Genomic DNA, 17,433 nt, shown 5'->3' on the forward strand with positions numbered 1-17,433 from the left:
TGTTTAAGAGCATCACAAAAATACAGCTAATTGTGATACAATTAAGCATATAAAAATATTTCAATTTGGTGCCATTTTAATTGCTGTTAAATGTAGATATTTCAGGTTAAAATATATAGAATATGCTTTTTAGAATTTTGTGATCTCACTCCGTTAAGTGTCTGTCAGGGTGGGGAATTACATTTAACTTTAATCAATTATATCCACCTAACTTACTGCACTCCCTACATTTGACGATCGGGTTGGAATCAGGGCATCTCGTTTTTATTTTTAGTTTTATTTTTTATTTTTATTTTTATTTTTATTTTTTTCGAAGACTTCTTGACTCAGACGCTTTATTGGATGTTGTGTAGATGGAGTTTATTCGACTTTGTTCAACGGATGAGGGAATCAGAGATGTGGACTGGACTGGCTGCAGCCTCCCTGCGATGAACCCCTCCGGGCCTCCAGCAGAGCCCAGTTGCTGCACACATGACTCTAGGGGAAAAGGCCTAAGTTTGACCTGGAAGAGTTGGATATGAAGTTATTAAATAACACTGTGAGTGACAAAGATCTATTTGTATGCATTAATACAGCCGATTGGCGAATGACATGAGTCTGATCTGAATGAATTGTTGTTTGATCACAACTTAGTGAGATTCAGAGATGCAATCTTTGAATCTAAATATCAAGTTGTGTTTGAGATATCATAAGTTACTAATTTTGCTCTCTTATCCTTTGTCACTGGAGCACTGAAGCTTTCATCATTTGAGAGAAATGTGAGAGCAAAATCATCTTGCTTGTGCAGGCTTCACAGTCCCTGAAATCAAGGAATGTTCTGATTGCAGATCTTTCACAATGACACAGGCCAGCATTTGAACACTCAAAAAATATGAAGACATAGAAGACAAGCAAGGCCTGAGGAGCTGCGGTTCCAATGGTGCGGTATGATGCAAGATCTCCGCCAGATCGAGCTGAGGAGCTGGTTGCTAGTGGGTTTCAACGATGCAAATGGCAATATGGGATATGGTTCCAACTCAATTACTTCTTGCCCAGCAACCCCTCGGAGAAGCTTGTGAGGAGTTTTGCATGGTCCAGCCACCTAACTACGCCCCAACGACCTAGAGCAGGTCTCAAGGAAGATGAGCTGGACGTGTCAACTTCCACGGGCGGAGCGGAGTTTTGACGTGACATTCTATTCCAGCCTTCCTATCTACTTACCTAGATATATTAAATGGCCCCCAAGGTTTCCATCCTCATCCCCTTGCTTTCCTGCTCTGGAGGCGAATGCTGCAATATTACAAATAACGCCGCCATCCCATCAAACCTAAGCACCTCGCCTTCCGCTATCCGAGATACAACTCCAATACGGAGTAGCTCCGCCACACAAATTAATATCAGCTTCTTCGTGACCCAGGCGAACTCTTTTTTTTTTTTTTTTTTTTTTTTTTTTTCAAATTAGCATTGGTTCCAGACTATATTGCGTCAATGCGGGTAGCCACTATGCTTTTTCTCTCTGGAATTGCGGTGTAAAGTCATCAGCACCTTGATTTACAACGAGATGAGATCAGACAGTCGTTCGCAGAAGCTGCTGAAGCAAAATATGCGCCTATTGGGAATGCGTGGCACTAAATTTCTCTAACTATTGATGTCTCGGAAAATGCCTGGACATCTACCCCATTTACTACTAACTACCATCATTTTAGGAGTAGATGGCACGACACGCCGAACATTGTATACAGCATTGGTTCCGTGTTTAAAGGCTAGAAAGGGGATATCGACTTTCCTATATACAGCTCGGAGAGGTGTATATACATATCATGCCATCCAGCACCATCAATTTGCGCAAGTCACTACTAACCTGGAGCGGAGTGATCAACCTTTTTGCTCCCTTCCCTGCCTCACCGCTCCGTCATGTCTGTTTGAGAGAAGTGCTGATCAACGTAGCATCTGTGCTTGCCCTAGCCGATTCTACCAGTGCAGTCCATATTGAGTATGAATAAGGATCAGGAAGGGCAAATATGTTTAACTATATACACGGTCTCTTTTGAACAAGGTTTTAAAGTAGCAATGAAAAATTTCCCTTGTTCAAGCAAAGGTTCAACGTCACGCACAAGTCCGATCTCCGGTGCTTGCCACAAAAAGTCACATTTACCTCTTAACTATCTTCCACCACTTCCTTCCTAACAGAGTAAATCAAGACAAGATGGCCGAGTGGTTAAGGCGTACCGTTCAAGTCACATGAACACTTGGAAATTCCCAAATAAAGGATTTCCTGTGCCGGTATGGGGAAACCCTCGTGAGTTCGAGTCTCACTCTTGTCAGAACGGTGGATGTTGGTTTTTATTTATTTTTGGATGAGGGCTCGGGTGCTTGTTGCTTATTGCCAACCAACGCAGCCCCTTTTCGTTGGGAAGCAGGATCGTTAATCAAAGAAATCTCCAGGAAGATACAGAATCTAAACGAATCAATCCATGATCTACCTACAACAGAACGTCTAACCTCATTATTGAAAATCATAACATAGGCAAAGAAAAAGGCCACTTGGCTAAAACATATATCATATATAAATCGCTGGAAAGAAAAAATAACAAATGGTATATGTCGCTAATCTCTTCTTTTTAAGATTCTCAAATACTCCTTTACTTCTTCCCAACCACTCGACCATCGACCATCGACCATCGACTCTCGACTCCCAATTCTTAATTCTCAATCCGACCTTTCTGCACAAAAACAAAAATCAATATGAAGCGGAACGGAGAACGGACAACGCTCTTCTACCAATGCCAATTCTGCTGCGAAAGACACGGGCTAGAGATGTAAATAAAAAGATGTGTTCTTGGACTTTTGGGCAGGGCGATGATTAAGAAGTTTTAGAAGGTTGTTTTTAATAAAAGGGAAAGAAGGGTTGGTGTGTGTGTGTGTGTGTGTGTGTGTGTGTGTGTGTGTGTAGGGAATGGTGAAATTATCTCAAAATAATTTTAGGGGAATCAAAAAGAATAGTAAAAAAGACGACGAAATGAATTAGGCACAAGAGGAAAAAAGGGAGAGGGTTGATGGGGAGAGAGCAAGAAACCAAAGGTGAACAAAACCATAACAATCTTTTCCACAACATTTATAATTTCCCCTTCCCCTTTATTAAGTCTCTTCTCTTCTCTTCTCTTCACTTCTCCTCCTTTCTCCCTTTTCACGGCAGTTTTGTCTCGACTAAAAGCCTCCACACTATGAACAACAAAATAAATAAAAAGACGTTTTTGAAAAAAGTGAGGAAAGGGTCCAAAATAACGCACCTTAAGCCTTCATGCCCTCACAAAGGATAGGATTGGATGGGATGGGGTAGGATGAAATAGGGCAGGTAAAGCCGGGTATGTAATGTAGACATATTATGTCTATACGCTTAGATAGGTAGATAAGCAGATAGGGAGGTAGGGTAGGATATAAGGAAATGAACACAATATATACATACATACATACATACATACACGCACACACTCCCTCGACCTTAGCTTAACAAATAACAGCAATGAAACGCGGGAAAGTAGATATATCTCTCATATTTTTTTGCGGATGGTATAAATAGATAAATTAGATGATGAGAATGGTGGGGGAAGATAACGATGGTTGATGATGAGAAAGGTAAGGGATGACGGCTAGATGGATGAGAGAGAGGGTGGATGGGTCATAAATGATATTTTTAAATTGTGTAGGACTCGCGTCGCGACTCCCCCTTTTCTGGGTCACGGCTGAAGCTTGAATGGTTAGTTAATGTCGAGGTATCAGGTAGATATGCGTATATGGTAAAGTAGGGAAATGGGAAAGCTCCGGGAAGCTGGAGATGGAGGAGATGGAGGAGCGGGTGAAGCGGGAAGCAAGAAACCGAAAACGGATAATCGCGTAAGAAGGTAGCGTAAGTAGCAGGAGTAATCACTGATGACAGTGGATTGGTAGACAGGTGAAGATCGGGACACCCTATACCGACCCATGAATCCTCTGGTAAAACAACAAATACGCAACCTTATTACTATCCCTTCTTCCCCCCGCCGCCACTGCCGCAAACCGACTTCTCGGCGTCCTTTTCCCGGACTCTTCCTCCCTCCCAGCCGGTGACACACTCCCATTCACACCAAACCTCCTGCTCCCATACCCATACCCACCAGCACCAGCACTGCCCGCCCCATTACCCGCCCCATTTCCATTAACCTGACTCCACCCAACCTCACTCTCCCCGCCCTCACCCTCCTCCCCCTCCACCCCATCAATCCCAAACCTCTCAAAGATATTCCCATACCTATCCACACCCGCACCAACACCACCACCCCGACTCTGCATCTCAAGCGCCGCAGCAAGATTTCTCGAATCCTCCTCACCCCCAACCCCTGCACCCGCAACCGCAACATCCTCACTCCTTACCCGCCGAATAACAGTATCATCCAACCGCACCCACTCCCGTCCATCCTGGCGCAGCACATCAACCGTATAATGGCCCCCACTAGCATTCTTACCATGATGATATATCACGCCCGTCAGGCGGTATTTAGGTAATCCACTACCGCCTCCGCTACCCTGCGCAGAGAGCAAGTTATTCCGCCGATGTGGTGGAAACACCTCCCTCGGCACCTCGAGTTCGAGCGGGTACCCGACCCGTTTCCAGATCTTCTGTGTCCCCTTGGTTACGCTGTCGTATTGGAAACGTTTTAGATGCAGTATGAGTACGGGCGGCAGGGTCTCGATGAACACTTGTTTTGTAGCAGTTACTTTGGGACCACGGGAGGAGTTGAAGTCGCCTTGCATCGTTTCGGGCTTTGTGAGGCCCTTCAGCGCATCGATGATGTTGGTTACCTGCGGCGAGCCGATGTCTAGTTGAAGGGATTGGTAGGGTTCGAGGGTTACGGAGTTTTTGTTGCCTGGGACGCGGAATTCGGAGCGCAGTTTGCCGCCGAATATCTTTGTGATGGGGGATTCGGAGGCAACGTGGCCTGATGAGCGTGTTATGGAGGGTTTTTGTTTGTGGCCGACTTCTAGCCATCCTTCTACGGAGGGTTCGGAGGCTGCGGATGCCGAATCGGTGTCCACGTGTGTGGGGATATCAGGTCCAGTGGATGTGGCTTGTTTAACTGCCTGGGTGCATTCTTCGTGGAGCTCTTCTAGAAGGAAACCAAGAAATTCTTGCGCATCTTGTTGGTGACCGCGCTTTTGGATATTAGTTCCAGACAAGACCTTTATTTTAGGAGAAAAAATTGAAAGACCTACCCGCATGTCCCTAAAGCGGGGAAGACGTCGAATAACCTGATAAACATATTCCGGAATGAATGACTCGCCATATTGTTCTAATTCATTTTGCTTCAAACGCAGCCTCAATTTCTCAACGGATGTTGCAGCGTCAATTACCCGAAATTCTCTCATAAACATGATCCTGGAGGAGGGAAAAAGAGTTAGCGGAGATGAAACAAAATAACTCGAGCCTGGGTAGTAAGAGGATTTATTACATCGCATCAATTAGTGGAAGCTCGCTCTTAATACTATGAACAGCACGCCGACTGATTTTGTCAAGAAATTCATAGAAAGGAACACAAAAAACCAGAATTTGAAGAATCTAAGCAGAATTGTCAGCTCTGGATCAAAAGCAAAACCGCTGTGTTTGAAGAGATAGGAGAGAAAAGGGAAAACACCTACAGAATTCATATAACACATATTACCAGTATTTACAAGCCCGCGCGGCTCAATAAAGGCAATTTTATTGCCGTATTGACAAGGATCAGAGCCTAGATTGTTAATAACATCGAAAAGAGATTCGCCCTTGGATACACCGAGACAGCCAATCCCAGCAGTGGTGGTGACGGCGTCAGCGCTCGATGCTGGGGCTTTAGTGCGCACAAGATCAGCCCAGGACTTTGGAGGAGGTTTAGCTGGTGGAGCTGGTGTAGAGGATTCTTGTGTTGCGGTGGTATTTTCCACAGATGAAGACGCATTGTTTGCTGTTGACTGCGACTGGTTCTCAGAGGATGTGGTTGGAGCGGATCCATCCGGTTTTGAGGTTTCTGAGGTTCCCTTATCCGGGTTGGTAGACGGGTGTTTTGTTGTGCTGGGACTTGAAGAGAATAATATTGGCACAACGGGGACGATGGGGGTAACTGCCTGCCTCGCGATGGCTGGTTGTGTTGGAGTTTGTTGCATTTTTGTTTTTGCTAAGGTTTGAAAAGAAGCAATGGTGGAAGACGGGGTAGTAGGTTGGTTAAGACCGGTTTGGGAGGAGGGCTGAGAATTTGCAAAGGTCTCTAGTTCTGCTTTTGATGAAGCAAGCTTCAACGGTTCTTCGAGGGATGCTCTCTCTTGGGGTTCCGCGTCAGCGTCGCCAGGCTTTGTAGGGAACTCGACGGGTATTGCAGAAGTCTGAAGGATGCGAGGTTTTCGTCGTCGTCGCGGGGCCTTCGCAGGAAAGGGGGTTTCAGGTACGGAAAGCCAAGGAAGCTGAAAAGGTATTGGAGTTAGCCTTGAGATCTTGGGATGTTTATGTCTGGAATGACAATGTAAAAGGTTTTGTTAAATTACCGGTGGCTGAAATAGCTGCCTTGATAGTAGCGTTGCAGACTTTATCCGTTCATGGGTATGGGTGGCTTGTTGTGCAGGAGTCTGAGGCACGGGGCTGTTGCTGCTGATGCTGCGCGCATTTGCGCGGACAGACTGAGCGCTTTTGACGACGGAGGGATTGCCGGAAGTGTTCGTGTGGCTGTTATCCGTTACGGTTGAACTTGGAGCGGAAAAAGGGGTTGGCGTTGGAGTTGAGAAGGAAGAATGTAAGGGGGTTGATGAAGCAGTACTGGGTTGAGGGGGTATATGTGGGAGCATTGTCGGTGGAGGTTGTGGTTGTTGTTGTGGTGGTTGTTGATGTGCTGTTGATGGTGTTTGTCCTGAAAGGGGTGGAGGGCCAGGAAGCGCAGGCGGCGGGGGCTGCTGTTGCGACCGAGGGTAGGACGAGACAATTAGAGGCGCATAGGGTTGAAACTGCTGGGGATGCGGAGGAGGCGGATGGGAGGTTTGTTGGTAGGGATACCAGTGCTGGAACTGCTGTTGCGTTGAGTAGGAAGAAGGGGGAGGAGGTGGTTGTGGTTGTGACTGTGGAGGGCCATTTGTATGATTTGTATGATTTGTATGGGCAACATGTGGCGGTGGGTGGTAGGGCAGGTAGCCGGGAGTGGGCCGGATGCCAGGCGGCCCAGAGACGTAGGAGAGGTCATGCTGCCTTCTGGGAGGCGGGATAGGGGTCTGGCCGTGGGGCATTGGGGGTAGATGATGGTTCATCATGCGCCCCCAGGAGGTGTTTTGGGTGGGAGAGGGTGCGGACGGGCGTCACTGCGTTTACCGTACAGTCAAACTTGACCTAGATGGGAGCCATACAGAGGAACGCAGGACGCAGAGAAGGGGGGGCCGAGGAGAGGAGGGGGGCGGAGGAAAGAGATGACTTTGCGAAGGGTGTTGTTACAAAGCCATTGCCAAAAGATGACAGATAATGGATGTATATGGGTTGGGAGTTGTGGTGGTGGTGGTGGTGGTGGTGGTTGTGAAAGGGTGTGGTTGATATTGGTGGTAGGCTGAAAGTTGAAGGTTGAAAGGTTGAAGTTGGAAACTGACAGGCAGAGACACAGGCAGATCTTGATTTTTTTTTTTTTTTTTTTTTTTTTTTTTTTTTTCACCACGGCCGCAGCCGCAAATGGGCAAAATTTTTAGGACCAAGGATATTCAGAATGCAGTCAAAGAGGAGAGGACAGATAACAAAGGGGAGCAAAGGACAGGCAGAAACAGATTTATAGGCAGCAAGAGATCCAGAATGAGGGATGTTGGAATACAGGATCCTCGTATATAGCAGATGTTTGCTGTTGGTGCTGTTGGTGGTGGTGGTGATGGTGTTGTTGTTGTTGTCGTCCAAGGGTTTGTCTCTTCTCTTCTTTTTTTTTCCTGCTGCTGCTGCTGCTTTTGGGGCGGCCCAAGCTGGGATGAGTCAGCAGCAGAGACCATGTCCTTGTAGGGTATGGTAATTGATGGTTGCATACAGTTGTATATTACAGAAATAACATATAAAATGTATCGAGTATTAGTAATATATGTTGTTCCATACGTGACCATACCGTTTCATTCCCCCCTCAAACAGATTAAACTTCACATTTACATCTTCATCTCATCTTCATCTGCTTTCCTTTTTCTTTTTCCTTCTGCCTTCGACCACTTTCAAGGTCATCTTCTTCTTCCTCTTCAATGGCCCCCCGGGGTCTTGTCTATCCTCATTGTCCTTTATCAGGCTAGTTACAGCTGTGCTTTTTGGCGTTGGTTTCTTGTATCCTTTTCCATCTTCTCCTTCTTCTCCACCTTCTCCACCTCCACCTCCACCTGCCCTACTCCTCCTGCGTATCTATAGTTATGTCCATGCAGAGTTGGTTGGACTCGGAGTTATATACATACAATTCCATCCCCCTTTGAGTTATATGATCGTATATCTACATTCACCCCAGGACATTCCTTCACTGAAATCAGCTTATCTACGCAAATCCCCTCCTCATCTTGTCCAGTGACGACACTCCTGGTGGCCCTGTTCCCAGAGATAATGTCGTCAGGTCCAGGCCAACCCTCTGCCCCGTCAAAACCTGTCAATATCCCCAGTCAGACTTCTTCGTCGTTGCAAGCTGCCCCAAGCTCCGGCATTGACCTCGTTTCTCAACGAAGAGTCCACGCCGGTCTGGCTGCCGGAACATCCTCCTCCAAGTCTCTGTCGGCTCCGCGGAACAATCAGGCCAGGAAGAGTCAGCACAAGCGCCATCGTCGCCCTCATCTGGATGACGAGGATGTCTTCGCCGAATCAGTATGTCATTATTCCTTTCTGTTGATCAATTGTGTATTATTTGAAGCTTTTAAAATGCTCTCTTGATCCTATTACTCATATGTCAAATGAGTGACTGTAGGCTGCGATGAGATCGACAATGAGCCGCAAGGGGCAAACCTCTATCACTCATCTCATGAACTTTTCTCTTCCTCCTCGACCACAGCATAATCACCATTCGTATCCTCGTAGCCAACGGCGGAACCATACTTGGGCACCCCGTTCTGGCCACCACGCAGTTGATAAAGCTAGGTAATTATTATGGCCCCCTCTCCACTCCCTAGTTATCTTACCTTGCTTCTTTTTTGTTATCAGTCCTTCATTACTGATGCTTGTTATGTAGATATGTCCATGCAAATTATCGTTTTATCGTCAATCCAAAGAACAGCTACCATGCCCAAGCCACCAACGCTGACGTCCATCTTGACTGGAACTCAGTTCTGCAAGTATTAGTCTCCACTGATACCCAAGCAGCCAGCTGCCCAATCTGTCTCTCAACCCCCATTGCTCCCCGTATGGCTAAGTGCGGGCACGTCTTTTGCTTGCCATGCCTTATCCGGTTCATGCACTCGACTGATGATTCGAATCCCATCCCGGAAAAGAAGGCTCGGTGGAAGAAATGCCCAATATGCTGGGATACCATCTACATATCAGAGACACGACCAGTAGGCTGGAACATAGGACAATCTGACCTCCCCGTTGAAGGTGGCGATGTGGTTCTGAGATTGGTTATGCGACACCCCCGGAGCACCCTTGCTCTTCCACGGGATGGTGTTGAGGCTATTAGTCTCGACGATGATATCCCCTGGTATCATATTGCAGATGTGCCCGACTATGCCCATATTATGAAGGGGGGTGAGGATTATATGACCTCCCAGTATAATAAGGAAATTCAAGATCTGGAGAGACAGGAACGGGAGGATGAATTGCTTTTCGGTGATGATACCACTTGGACCCGGAAAGCTATTGCGGCAATAAAAGAGGCGAAGGAAAAGGTTAAGGATATTGGTAATCCACCAATTCCCTCCCGCCAACCAGCTGAGCGGCGGCAAGCCAGAGCCCCCATCATATTTGAGGAACTGCCAGACGGTGTCCCGGAGATGTATAAAATCGAACATGCTACAAAGTCTGAACAGAGTTCAACCAGCAATGCACAAACACCCTCGAATCCTCAAACCACTCCGCAAACAAATCCCTCCAACCCCGTCGAAACGGACACCGTTTCATCCGCCATCTCAAAACTAGACATCAATTCACTTCTCCAAACCCACGACTCCTGTACAACACCTGCGAACCCACCTCCCCCCTCCAAACCCCCCATTAAACAAAAAGACCCCTTACACTACTCTCACTCCCCACCCCACTTCATCGACCACCCTTTCTACTTCTACCAAGCCCTTCCCCACTTCTACCTCTCCCCCCTAGACATCCGCATACTCAAAACCGCCTTTGGTGACTACAGCCAATTCCCTTCCACCATCCTCCCGCGCATAGAGCGCATCTCAACCGGCCACATCGTTGATGAAGACCTGCGCAAACGCACAAAATACCTCAGCCACCTTCCCCACGGCTGCGAAGTAAGTTTCCTGGAATGTGACTGGCACGATATCGTCAGTCCGGCCGTCCTGGAGAAGTTTGCCGCTGAGCTGGAGCGGAGGCGGAGGCGTAATCGCGAGAAGGCGGCTAGGGAGGAGAAGGAGCGCATTCGGGCCGAGAAGAGTGAGGAGGAGCAGAGGTGGGCAGCGGCGGCAGCGCGGAGGAAGAGGGATAGTTTATCAGGACCTGGATACAGTCTGGATCAGCAGCAGCAGCAGATGCTGCGCGATCGTGATCGCAATAGCCCTTTCGACGCAAGTGACTTCCAACCTCTCTGCGTGGGCCCTGAAACGCCATCCGCATCCGCATCCGCATCAACCCCAACCCCAGTCTTCGACCCAAGCATCTCTTCCGCCTCTCCGCCCTGGTCCTCCTCGCGTAGCAGGAATTGGCCCTCGTTCGCAGCCCTGGCGTCGCCAGCGGGTAGTCCGCCGGATGCTCCTCGTACTAGCGGGGCGGGTGCGGGTGGTGGTACTTATAGGACGGTGTGGGGGACGGCGGCGGTTGCGCCGACGATGATGGGGGAGAGTAAGAGCGTGGAGGGTGGGGTGGATGATGGGTGGTTGCAGGGGTGGGAGGTGGAGGGGGAAAGAGGTGTGCTAGGTGATGCGACGAATGTTGCGGGGAATGGTGGTGGTGGTGGTGTTCGTGGCACTGGTAGTGGGACGGGAGGCAAGAAGAAATATAAGAAAATTACGCTTATGAGTACAACTGCAAGGCGTGCGGCGTGAGGATATTATGTCATTATCACCCCGTTTCAACCAATGAGAGGTGTTTTTTGGGGGGATATTGGACGTTTTGGGTTCACTGAGGCGTGCTTCGTATGTAGATGTTGGTCTTGGGTGTTGGAGCTATGATATAGGATGTATGTGTTTACCGCTTTATCTGGAGATCTGGAGGTCTGGAGGTGGTGATCAAGTTAACGGTCGGTACATGCATACCTCCATCCTTCTCCCAGCACCACGCTGACCCAATCCCATCCCCCAGCCAGACCGGTGGCGGGGGGCGGTTGGCTTGGGTGGTCCACCCCTACCCGCTTTCAATTTCTTCTCTGCTCATCCTGAGAACTCTGCATCGTGATTTGCTGGTTAATCCATTGCCCAACCCGTTGTTTGGGGACTTGCATGTCCTTGACGCATGATCTGATATTTAGATCTATATCTGTATATAGCGCTCTATGTTTTACATTCCATACATGCTCTGCGGATTCCCTGCTACCAGTTCACGAAAATAATGTACATTATCACATTCCCTCGTATCTGATGAGATGGCTTTTTCAAGTCATTCGGAGATGCTACAAGGTTCCCAGGGGTAAACACATTTCCTGTTTGGGACTAGCCACGAGCCACCATCGGAGACTTGTAAGAACACCTAATACAGGGGTAATACATTCTCTGTAGAATTATATAAGCGAATTCCCCACCGTCGCTTGTAATTATTAGCTCCCGTACCGTATTGCATATCTTCCCTCGAAACTTCAAATTATTTTTTTGCCATCACATTTCCCTTTTGGGCGAAGTGGCCCATATTTGAGTCGTTAGAGCCTCCTGGGGGGGAACTTCGCTCTCTGGCCTCTTTGTCCAGCTTCATTTTTTTGCTTTCCTTCTTCTTCTCGAAGCTGGACATCTCTCTTCCTCCATCAGCGTCAATCCCTACACGGCCATGACCCTCACCCGTTCGCAGACCGGGAAGACCCCCAAGTAAGTGTGCCCCGTTGCTGCCCGCGTTATTGAAGGTATCTTGAAAAGGAAGTTCAATCTTACATTGCTGTCCAATTGATCTCCCCAATATCTAAGATCTCATCATAAAAAGTTCCTTCTGTGAATTAGAGCAAGCTAATCTCGCTTGCGCCTATACAGGAAAATCCAGCGTGAGGGTTATGTCGAGACTCCTGGCCGCCGTGTCACAAGGAGCCGTTCGTCCATGACTCCTGACGAAACCTCAGACGCCCCCGACTCTGCGTCTTCAAGTCAGATCCTGGAGAACCCAGCGACGTCCAAGGCGCCTAGAACCCGAAGGCGCGTCAGCGAGAAGAAGCAGAATGGCGACACCCCTGTCGACAGCCATGCCAATAGCAATAGCGTCGCAAATGCGACAGCTGCTCCCAAAAGTTACAAAATCGATGACTCGGGCCACTTCGAGTTCGGGGGCTCCCTTGGCTGTCTGAGTATGATGATTGGCTTTCCGCTGCTGATGTACTATATGTGGATTGGCGCGACGTACTATGACGGACAGCTGCCATTGCCCGAGGAAGGGCAAAGTGCGAAGGATTTCTCAATTCACTTGTTTAATCTGACGCGGGAGGGTGCGTTCCCCACGGCCAGAGCGTGGATTACATTCTGGTCATTCTTCATCTTTGAGGGGCTTTGCTATATGTTTCTGCCCGGTATCCACGTTAAGGGCCGTAAGCTGGAGCATCTTGGCGGTAAGCAGTTGCCCTACTATTGCTCTGCGTATGCCTCATTTTACGCTACCATTGTCGTTGCTCTTGCCTTTCATGTTAGCGGTGTGTACAAGCTATATACTATCATTGATGAATTCGGACCCTTGATGAGTGTCGCCATCTTGACCGGCTTCATCATCTCGATCATCGCTTACGTCTCTGCGCGGATGCGTGGTGCTGAGCATCGCATGAGCTGCTACCCCATCTATGACTTCTTCATGGGCGCTGAGCTCAATCCTAGATTGTTCGGGATCCTGGATTTCAAGATGTTTTTCGAGGTCCGGCTGCCCTGGTATATTCTCTTCCTGGTCTCTTTGGGTGCTGCGGCAAGGCAGTGGGAGACTTATGGTTATGTCTCTGGTGAGGTTGCGTTTTTGCTGGTGGCGCATTACCTGTACGCCAATGCATGCTCGAAGGGCGAAGAGTGCATCATTGCCACATGGTTCGATATCCTCACCCTCTCCACCCTCCGCCCCACCTCCCTCCTTTCTGATACCAAATTTGCTCCGGTATCAATACAAAATTGAAATCACTAACACGTTTACAAATAGGGATATGTATTACGAAAAATGGGGCTTCATGCTTATCTTCTGGAACCTTGCTGGCGTTCCTCTGAGTTACTGCCATTGCACCATCTATCTTGCCAACCACCATCCGGATACCTACAGATGGAACCGATACGCACTTGCAGCGCTGTATATCGTTTACCTGTTCGTCTACTGGGTATGGGATACCACAAATAGCCAGAAGAATCGATTCCGTCAACAGCGAGAGGGATGCATGATCCTGCGAAACACCTTCCCCCAACTCCCCTGGCAAACCCTCAAAAATCCCCGCACCATCACGTCCAAAGAGGGCTACACGATATTGGTTGATGGATGGTGTATGTTAAACCCTGGCCCAACAGATGCTGTACTATCTCCTAATTGAATTTTGGCTGATATTTGAAATTTTGGTTTCTTTTGTAGATGGCTATGCACGAAAGATCCACTACACGTGTGATATGTTCTTCGCCCTGGCCTGGGGTTTGGTGACCGGCTTTAACAGCCCGTTCCCTTGGTTCTATCCCATCTTCTTCGCTTGCATGATCTTCCATCGCTCACTCAGAGATATTCAGCGCTGCAGGGCGAAGTATGGAGAGGCCTGGACGCAGTATGAGAAGGAGGTGCCTTATTTGTTTATTCCTGTGAGTGGATCTCTGTCTCACCCTGGCAATTTCTTCGCCTAAAAACGTGCTGACAAGGTTGACTGCGTTCAGTATGTTATATAATTCGGCAGATGATATATATATCCTCTCGTATACCATTTCCCCATGTCCTTGAGGATATGCAAATCTAGGGAGTCCTCGTGCCTTTTTCTCTTCTCTCTTCTCTTCTATTCCAATCCGCACTCGCACCTTACCCAAACAGTTTCCTACCTTCAGTGTATTATATTTCACCCATAGTGGTGGCATTTAATCTGATGCCTCCGTCTCGGGTTTTGTTTCTTATCTTTGGTTTTTTTTTTTTTTTTTTTTTTTTTTTTTCCTTGGAAAAGGGGAAATCATCGGATCCATAGCTCGATTTGCTTGAAAGTATTTTAACGATGTCAAAAGATAGCTGGTTAGAAATTTACTACTCATCCATCTAGTCTCCCTCATGATATATCAATTTTTAGTTCTTTTTTAATTTCGTTTTACTACTCTATCCCATTGCGACGCAGCCCCGGAAACCCAGAAGAGGAGGGTGGAAGGGGAAAAAAAAGCTTTCATCTCATATTTCAGTAACAAAGTCGCCGTCACATATACTCCGACTCTCCCTTCTGTCCGTACACAACTCTTACCTTCGCGTACAAATGACTCTTCGGATCCCTCAAATCATTCCCAACCTGTTCCAGCAACGCGTCTAGCTCCGCCTTACTCCAGCCCAGCACGCGCGTAAAGAGCGCCAGCGAATACGACTGCAACATCTCCTGCGTGCAGGCTGCCTGATACCGGCCCAGCTCTTTCATGTGCGGATCCTTTGGCCATGCGTATAGGGGGATCTAGGTTTTCGTTTTTTGGGCTTGGTTAGCTTTAGAGCTTATCATCCAGTTTTCCCAACACTCTCTCCATTTCCACCAAAGAGGCGGTGGGAGCGCACGGAGCTGTGTATGTGTGTGTTTCTCTTCATATCAATTTAACATGCATGTCAGCACCTTATAAACCATCTCCTTAACCCCCACAAACCCAGCCTCTTCCATCCCCACCGTCCACCTCTCCTCAACACCCAACTCCTTCCCGAACCTCCTACTCGCCCCCACCAGCATCTCCTGCCACCGCACAGCTGTTACAGCCCTCTCACGCGTCCCGTCATCCGAGAAGAAATTCGTCTCCATGCTCTGCATCTCCAGAAAACCCGGGCGCTAGATGGCGGTATGCCTGTGCGAAGGGTTGGGGTAGTCTTGGATTGAGCCGGTGATTTCGCGTGCGTGGATGTAGTCGTAGAGCCCTGTTTGTGGTTTGGTGGGGTAGGTCCATTCTGTTTCGAAGTCGTCGATATCGAAAGTGCAGTTTTGTGGGGTGGGGTGGAGGGGCATTGGATGGGGCTTAGTTGGGTTGTTCTTCTCTTCTTTTTCCTTGATGTTGGAATATCTCCAGAGATGGAGATGGGGATGGAGTGGAAGTGGCGGATCTCTTTCAAAACACGAACCGAGAACTTCTGTTGTGGGATGTTGACTGCCGTGTTCCAGAGGAAAAATCTCAAGTTAGCTAATCTGAACCATATTTATGTTCACAGTGCCCCATGTTTTTCCTTGCTTGCATTTAATTTTCCTTTCCCTAATCTATGCCCATCCCCTGTTCTCACGCAACCACACGCGGCTCAATCGTCACAGCATCTAGGTCGTTCATAGGTACTCACTCAGCAAACTCAACCGCCCAACTCCCCGTTCCTGTGCCTAGATCAAGCTCTCGTCCGGGATCCCGCTTCAGCGGAGCGCAATACAGTCGACCGTCTAATACCGGACAGTAGATAAAGTGTTGCTATATTTTTGTAGAAAATAGGATAGTAAATTTTTGATTTTTACTGCAAAATATGCGATAAGGATGAAAAGGTTACATGGCCATACCAAGTCCATGCGATCTTGCTCTCTTCTGTCATTTGGCTGCGCAGTAGGACATTAGCATGTAGCAATGAACATATATAGAAAAAGAAGGGGGAAGAGTGACTGCACCAAAAGGTATGCCCCGTCTTTCAGTCCATGATATCTTCGGCCATTCTAAAATGTTTGCCAAATGCTTATCGTCAAGCCCAAGTTCCAAACACACCCATATCCCCTTCTAGGTATTTTATAGCTCTTCCTAGCTTACCTCAGATCTGCAATCAACATAGGGTAGAGAGATATTAGCTTAGTTCCATACCTCGTCACTAACAAAGGTAACGCTTGATTCTGATCACGGAGATTTTCCACACCTGTAGTTGAACACTGTGGAAGCTAATGATGTCCCAGTGCTAAGTCTGAATAAAGAAATGTGAGCATACTGGGATGGTACAGCGGTTTTAGAGCCCCGGGACTAACTCACGGATTTCCCAGTTGTGGCTCATCCTCTGAGTCTGACTGGTGTTCCTGTCATTCCACAAAAGGGGGTCAGCAATTTGGGCCCTCTTTCATCATAGCAAATCTCCTGGTTCTCTTGCCCTGGAAAAGAACATAGAAGAAGACGGCTTCCATACATCAGGTTCAATGCGCACCTCCACCTCAATAGCATCGCTCGGAATGGTCTTCTCGGCCATCACATCTTTGATAATTGTAATAATGATAAATGATAAAAAACAAAGGATGTTTCGGGGGGGGGGGGGGGGGGGGGGGGCAGGCTAGCCCTCGATTTTAATAATGCTGAAATCTCCGCCAGAGATAGAAAATATATAAGAAAACGACAAAAAGCAGAACAATATTCAAAAATATAAGCTGTTTCGATTTCCTGATCGCAAAGAACAGGTCTGGTTCCTGCGGGTAGTCGGTGATGCGATTTAGGGGCTTCATTCAGATTGTCTCAACCTAAGTAGGATAAGTTCTCCGAATATATAAACCAAAGATAGGCCCGGCAAAAGAAAAGAGAAATTATTGAAAAATGCCAATCTGTTATTCAAGAATGAGGGGATGATTTAAAATAGTAATTTCAAAGGGGAGGGAAAGGGTATTTAATGTTGCGACACGTATCTTGTTTTTTCAATTGCTCGACTACCATACACATTGCATTTTCCAGGCTGCATAAACAATGCACTTCTTGAACAGTTAAAAGTGGTCGGTCATTAACTGGACAGAGTAAGCTTACCAAGTTTTGGAAATATATTGTCTCATTGGCCTTTCCTGCAGGGGACTTCTGGGAGAAAAATGGATTTGTGGCTTTATGATGAAGAAAGCTTCTACTCTGGTTCTGGGCGGTTTTCAACCTGCTTGATGTGTGAGATTTTTGGAACGTGGACAGAATGTGGCTGAGATGCTCAAGGTCTGCTCTAAATATGCTTTGAACTGTGGCCTCCTTCGACGGTATCATCTTGTTCAGTCGAGGTCTGGCGGAGAACGG

General features: G+C 47.6%; 6 protein-coding genes and 1 non-coding gene across 7 annotated transcripts; 4 read left to right on the forward strand and 3 right to left on the reverse strand.

The window, feature by feature from the left end:
- Nucleotides 1-916: 916 nt before the first annotated feature.
- On the forward strand, nucleotides 917-1,165 carry PAAG_07977 (hypothetical protein; the record flags this gene model as incomplete). The annotated part of the gene is made up of 1 exon (XM_015846387.1): nucleotides 917-1,165. One exon carries the CDS (start codon nucleotides 917-919, stop codon nucleotides 1,163-1,165), a length of 249 nt encoding a protein of 82 aa, XP_015700822.1.
- A 1,014-nt stretch (nucleotides 1,166-2,179) lies between these two features.
- On the forward strand, nucleotides 2,180-2,303 carry PAAG_12479. The gene has a single exon. It is a non-coding gene; the product is annotated as a tRNA-Leu (tRNA).
- A 1,645-nt stretch (nucleotides 2,304-3,948) lies between these two features.
- Nucleotides 3,949-7,278, reverse strand: PAAG_07978 (hypothetical protein; the record flags this gene model as incomplete). Its single annotated transcript, XM_015846388.1, has 5 exons — nucleotides 3,949-5,169; nucleotides 5,230-5,392; nucleotides 5,466-5,572; nucleotides 5,653-6,447; nucleotides 6,529-7,278. The coding sequence occupies 5 exons, from the start codon at nucleotides 7,276-7,278 to the stop codon at nucleotides 3,949-3,951; spliced, it is 3,036 nt and encodes a 1,011-aa protein (XP_015700823.1).
- A 1,297-nt stretch (nucleotides 7,279-8,575) lies between these two features.
- Nucleotides 8,576-11,175, forward strand: PAAG_07979 (RING finger domain-containing protein; the record flags this gene model as incomplete). The annotated part of the gene is made up of 3 exons (XM_015846389.1): nucleotides 8,576-8,830; nucleotides 8,931-9,100; nucleotides 9,192-11,175. The coding sequence occupies 3 exons, from the start codon at nucleotides 8,576-8,578 to the stop codon at nucleotides 11,173-11,175; spliced, it is 2,409 nt and encodes an 802-aa protein (XP_015700824.1).
- A 931-nt stretch (nucleotides 11,176-12,106) lies between these two features.
- Nucleotides 12,107-14,115, forward strand: PAAG_07980 (Delta(24(24(1)))-sterol reductase; the record flags this gene model as incomplete). The annotated part of the gene is made up of 4 exons (XM_002790048.2): nucleotides 12,107-12,144; nucleotides 12,304-13,329; nucleotides 13,439-13,770; nucleotides 13,856-14,115. 4 exons carry the CDS (start codon nucleotides 12,107-12,109, stop codon nucleotides 14,113-14,115), a joined length of 1,656 nt encoding a protein of 551 aa, XP_002790094.2.
- Nucleotides 14,116-14,663: 548 nt separating this feature from the next.
- On the reverse strand, nucleotides 14,664-15,242 carry PAAG_12480 (hypothetical protein; the record flags this gene model as incomplete). The annotated part of the gene is made up of 2 exons (XM_015847960.1): nucleotides 14,664-14,909; nucleotides 15,063-15,242. The coding sequence occupies 2 exons, from the start codon at nucleotides 15,240-15,242 to the stop codon at nucleotides 14,664-14,666; spliced, it is 426 nt and encodes a 141-aa protein (XP_015702427.1).
- Nucleotides 15,243-15,269: 27 nt separating this feature from the next.
- On the reverse strand, nucleotides 15,270-16,639 carry PAAG_07981 (hypothetical protein; the record flags this gene model as incomplete). The annotated part of the gene is made up of 8 exons (XM_015846390.1): nucleotides 15,270-15,582; nucleotides 15,767-15,888; nucleotides 15,975-16,010; nucleotides 16,080-16,113; nucleotides 16,174-16,206; nucleotides 16,319-16,363; nucleotides 16,429-16,472; nucleotides 16,580-16,639. 8 exons carry the CDS (start codon nucleotides 16,637-16,639, stop codon nucleotides 15,270-15,272), a joined length of 687 nt encoding a protein of 228 aa, XP_015700825.1.
- Between the last annotated feature and the right edge of the window lie 794 nt (nucleotides 16,640-17,433).

The sequence above is a fragment of the Paracoccidioides lutzii genome (assembly GCF_000150705.2).
Source record: "Paracoccidioides lutzii Pb01 unplaced genomic scaffold supercont2.28, whole genome shotgun sequence".
Classification (NCBI taxonomy): domain Eukaryota; kingdom Fungi; phylum Ascomycota; class Eurotiomycetes; order Onygenales; family Ajellomycetaceae; genus Paracoccidioides; species Paracoccidioides lutzii.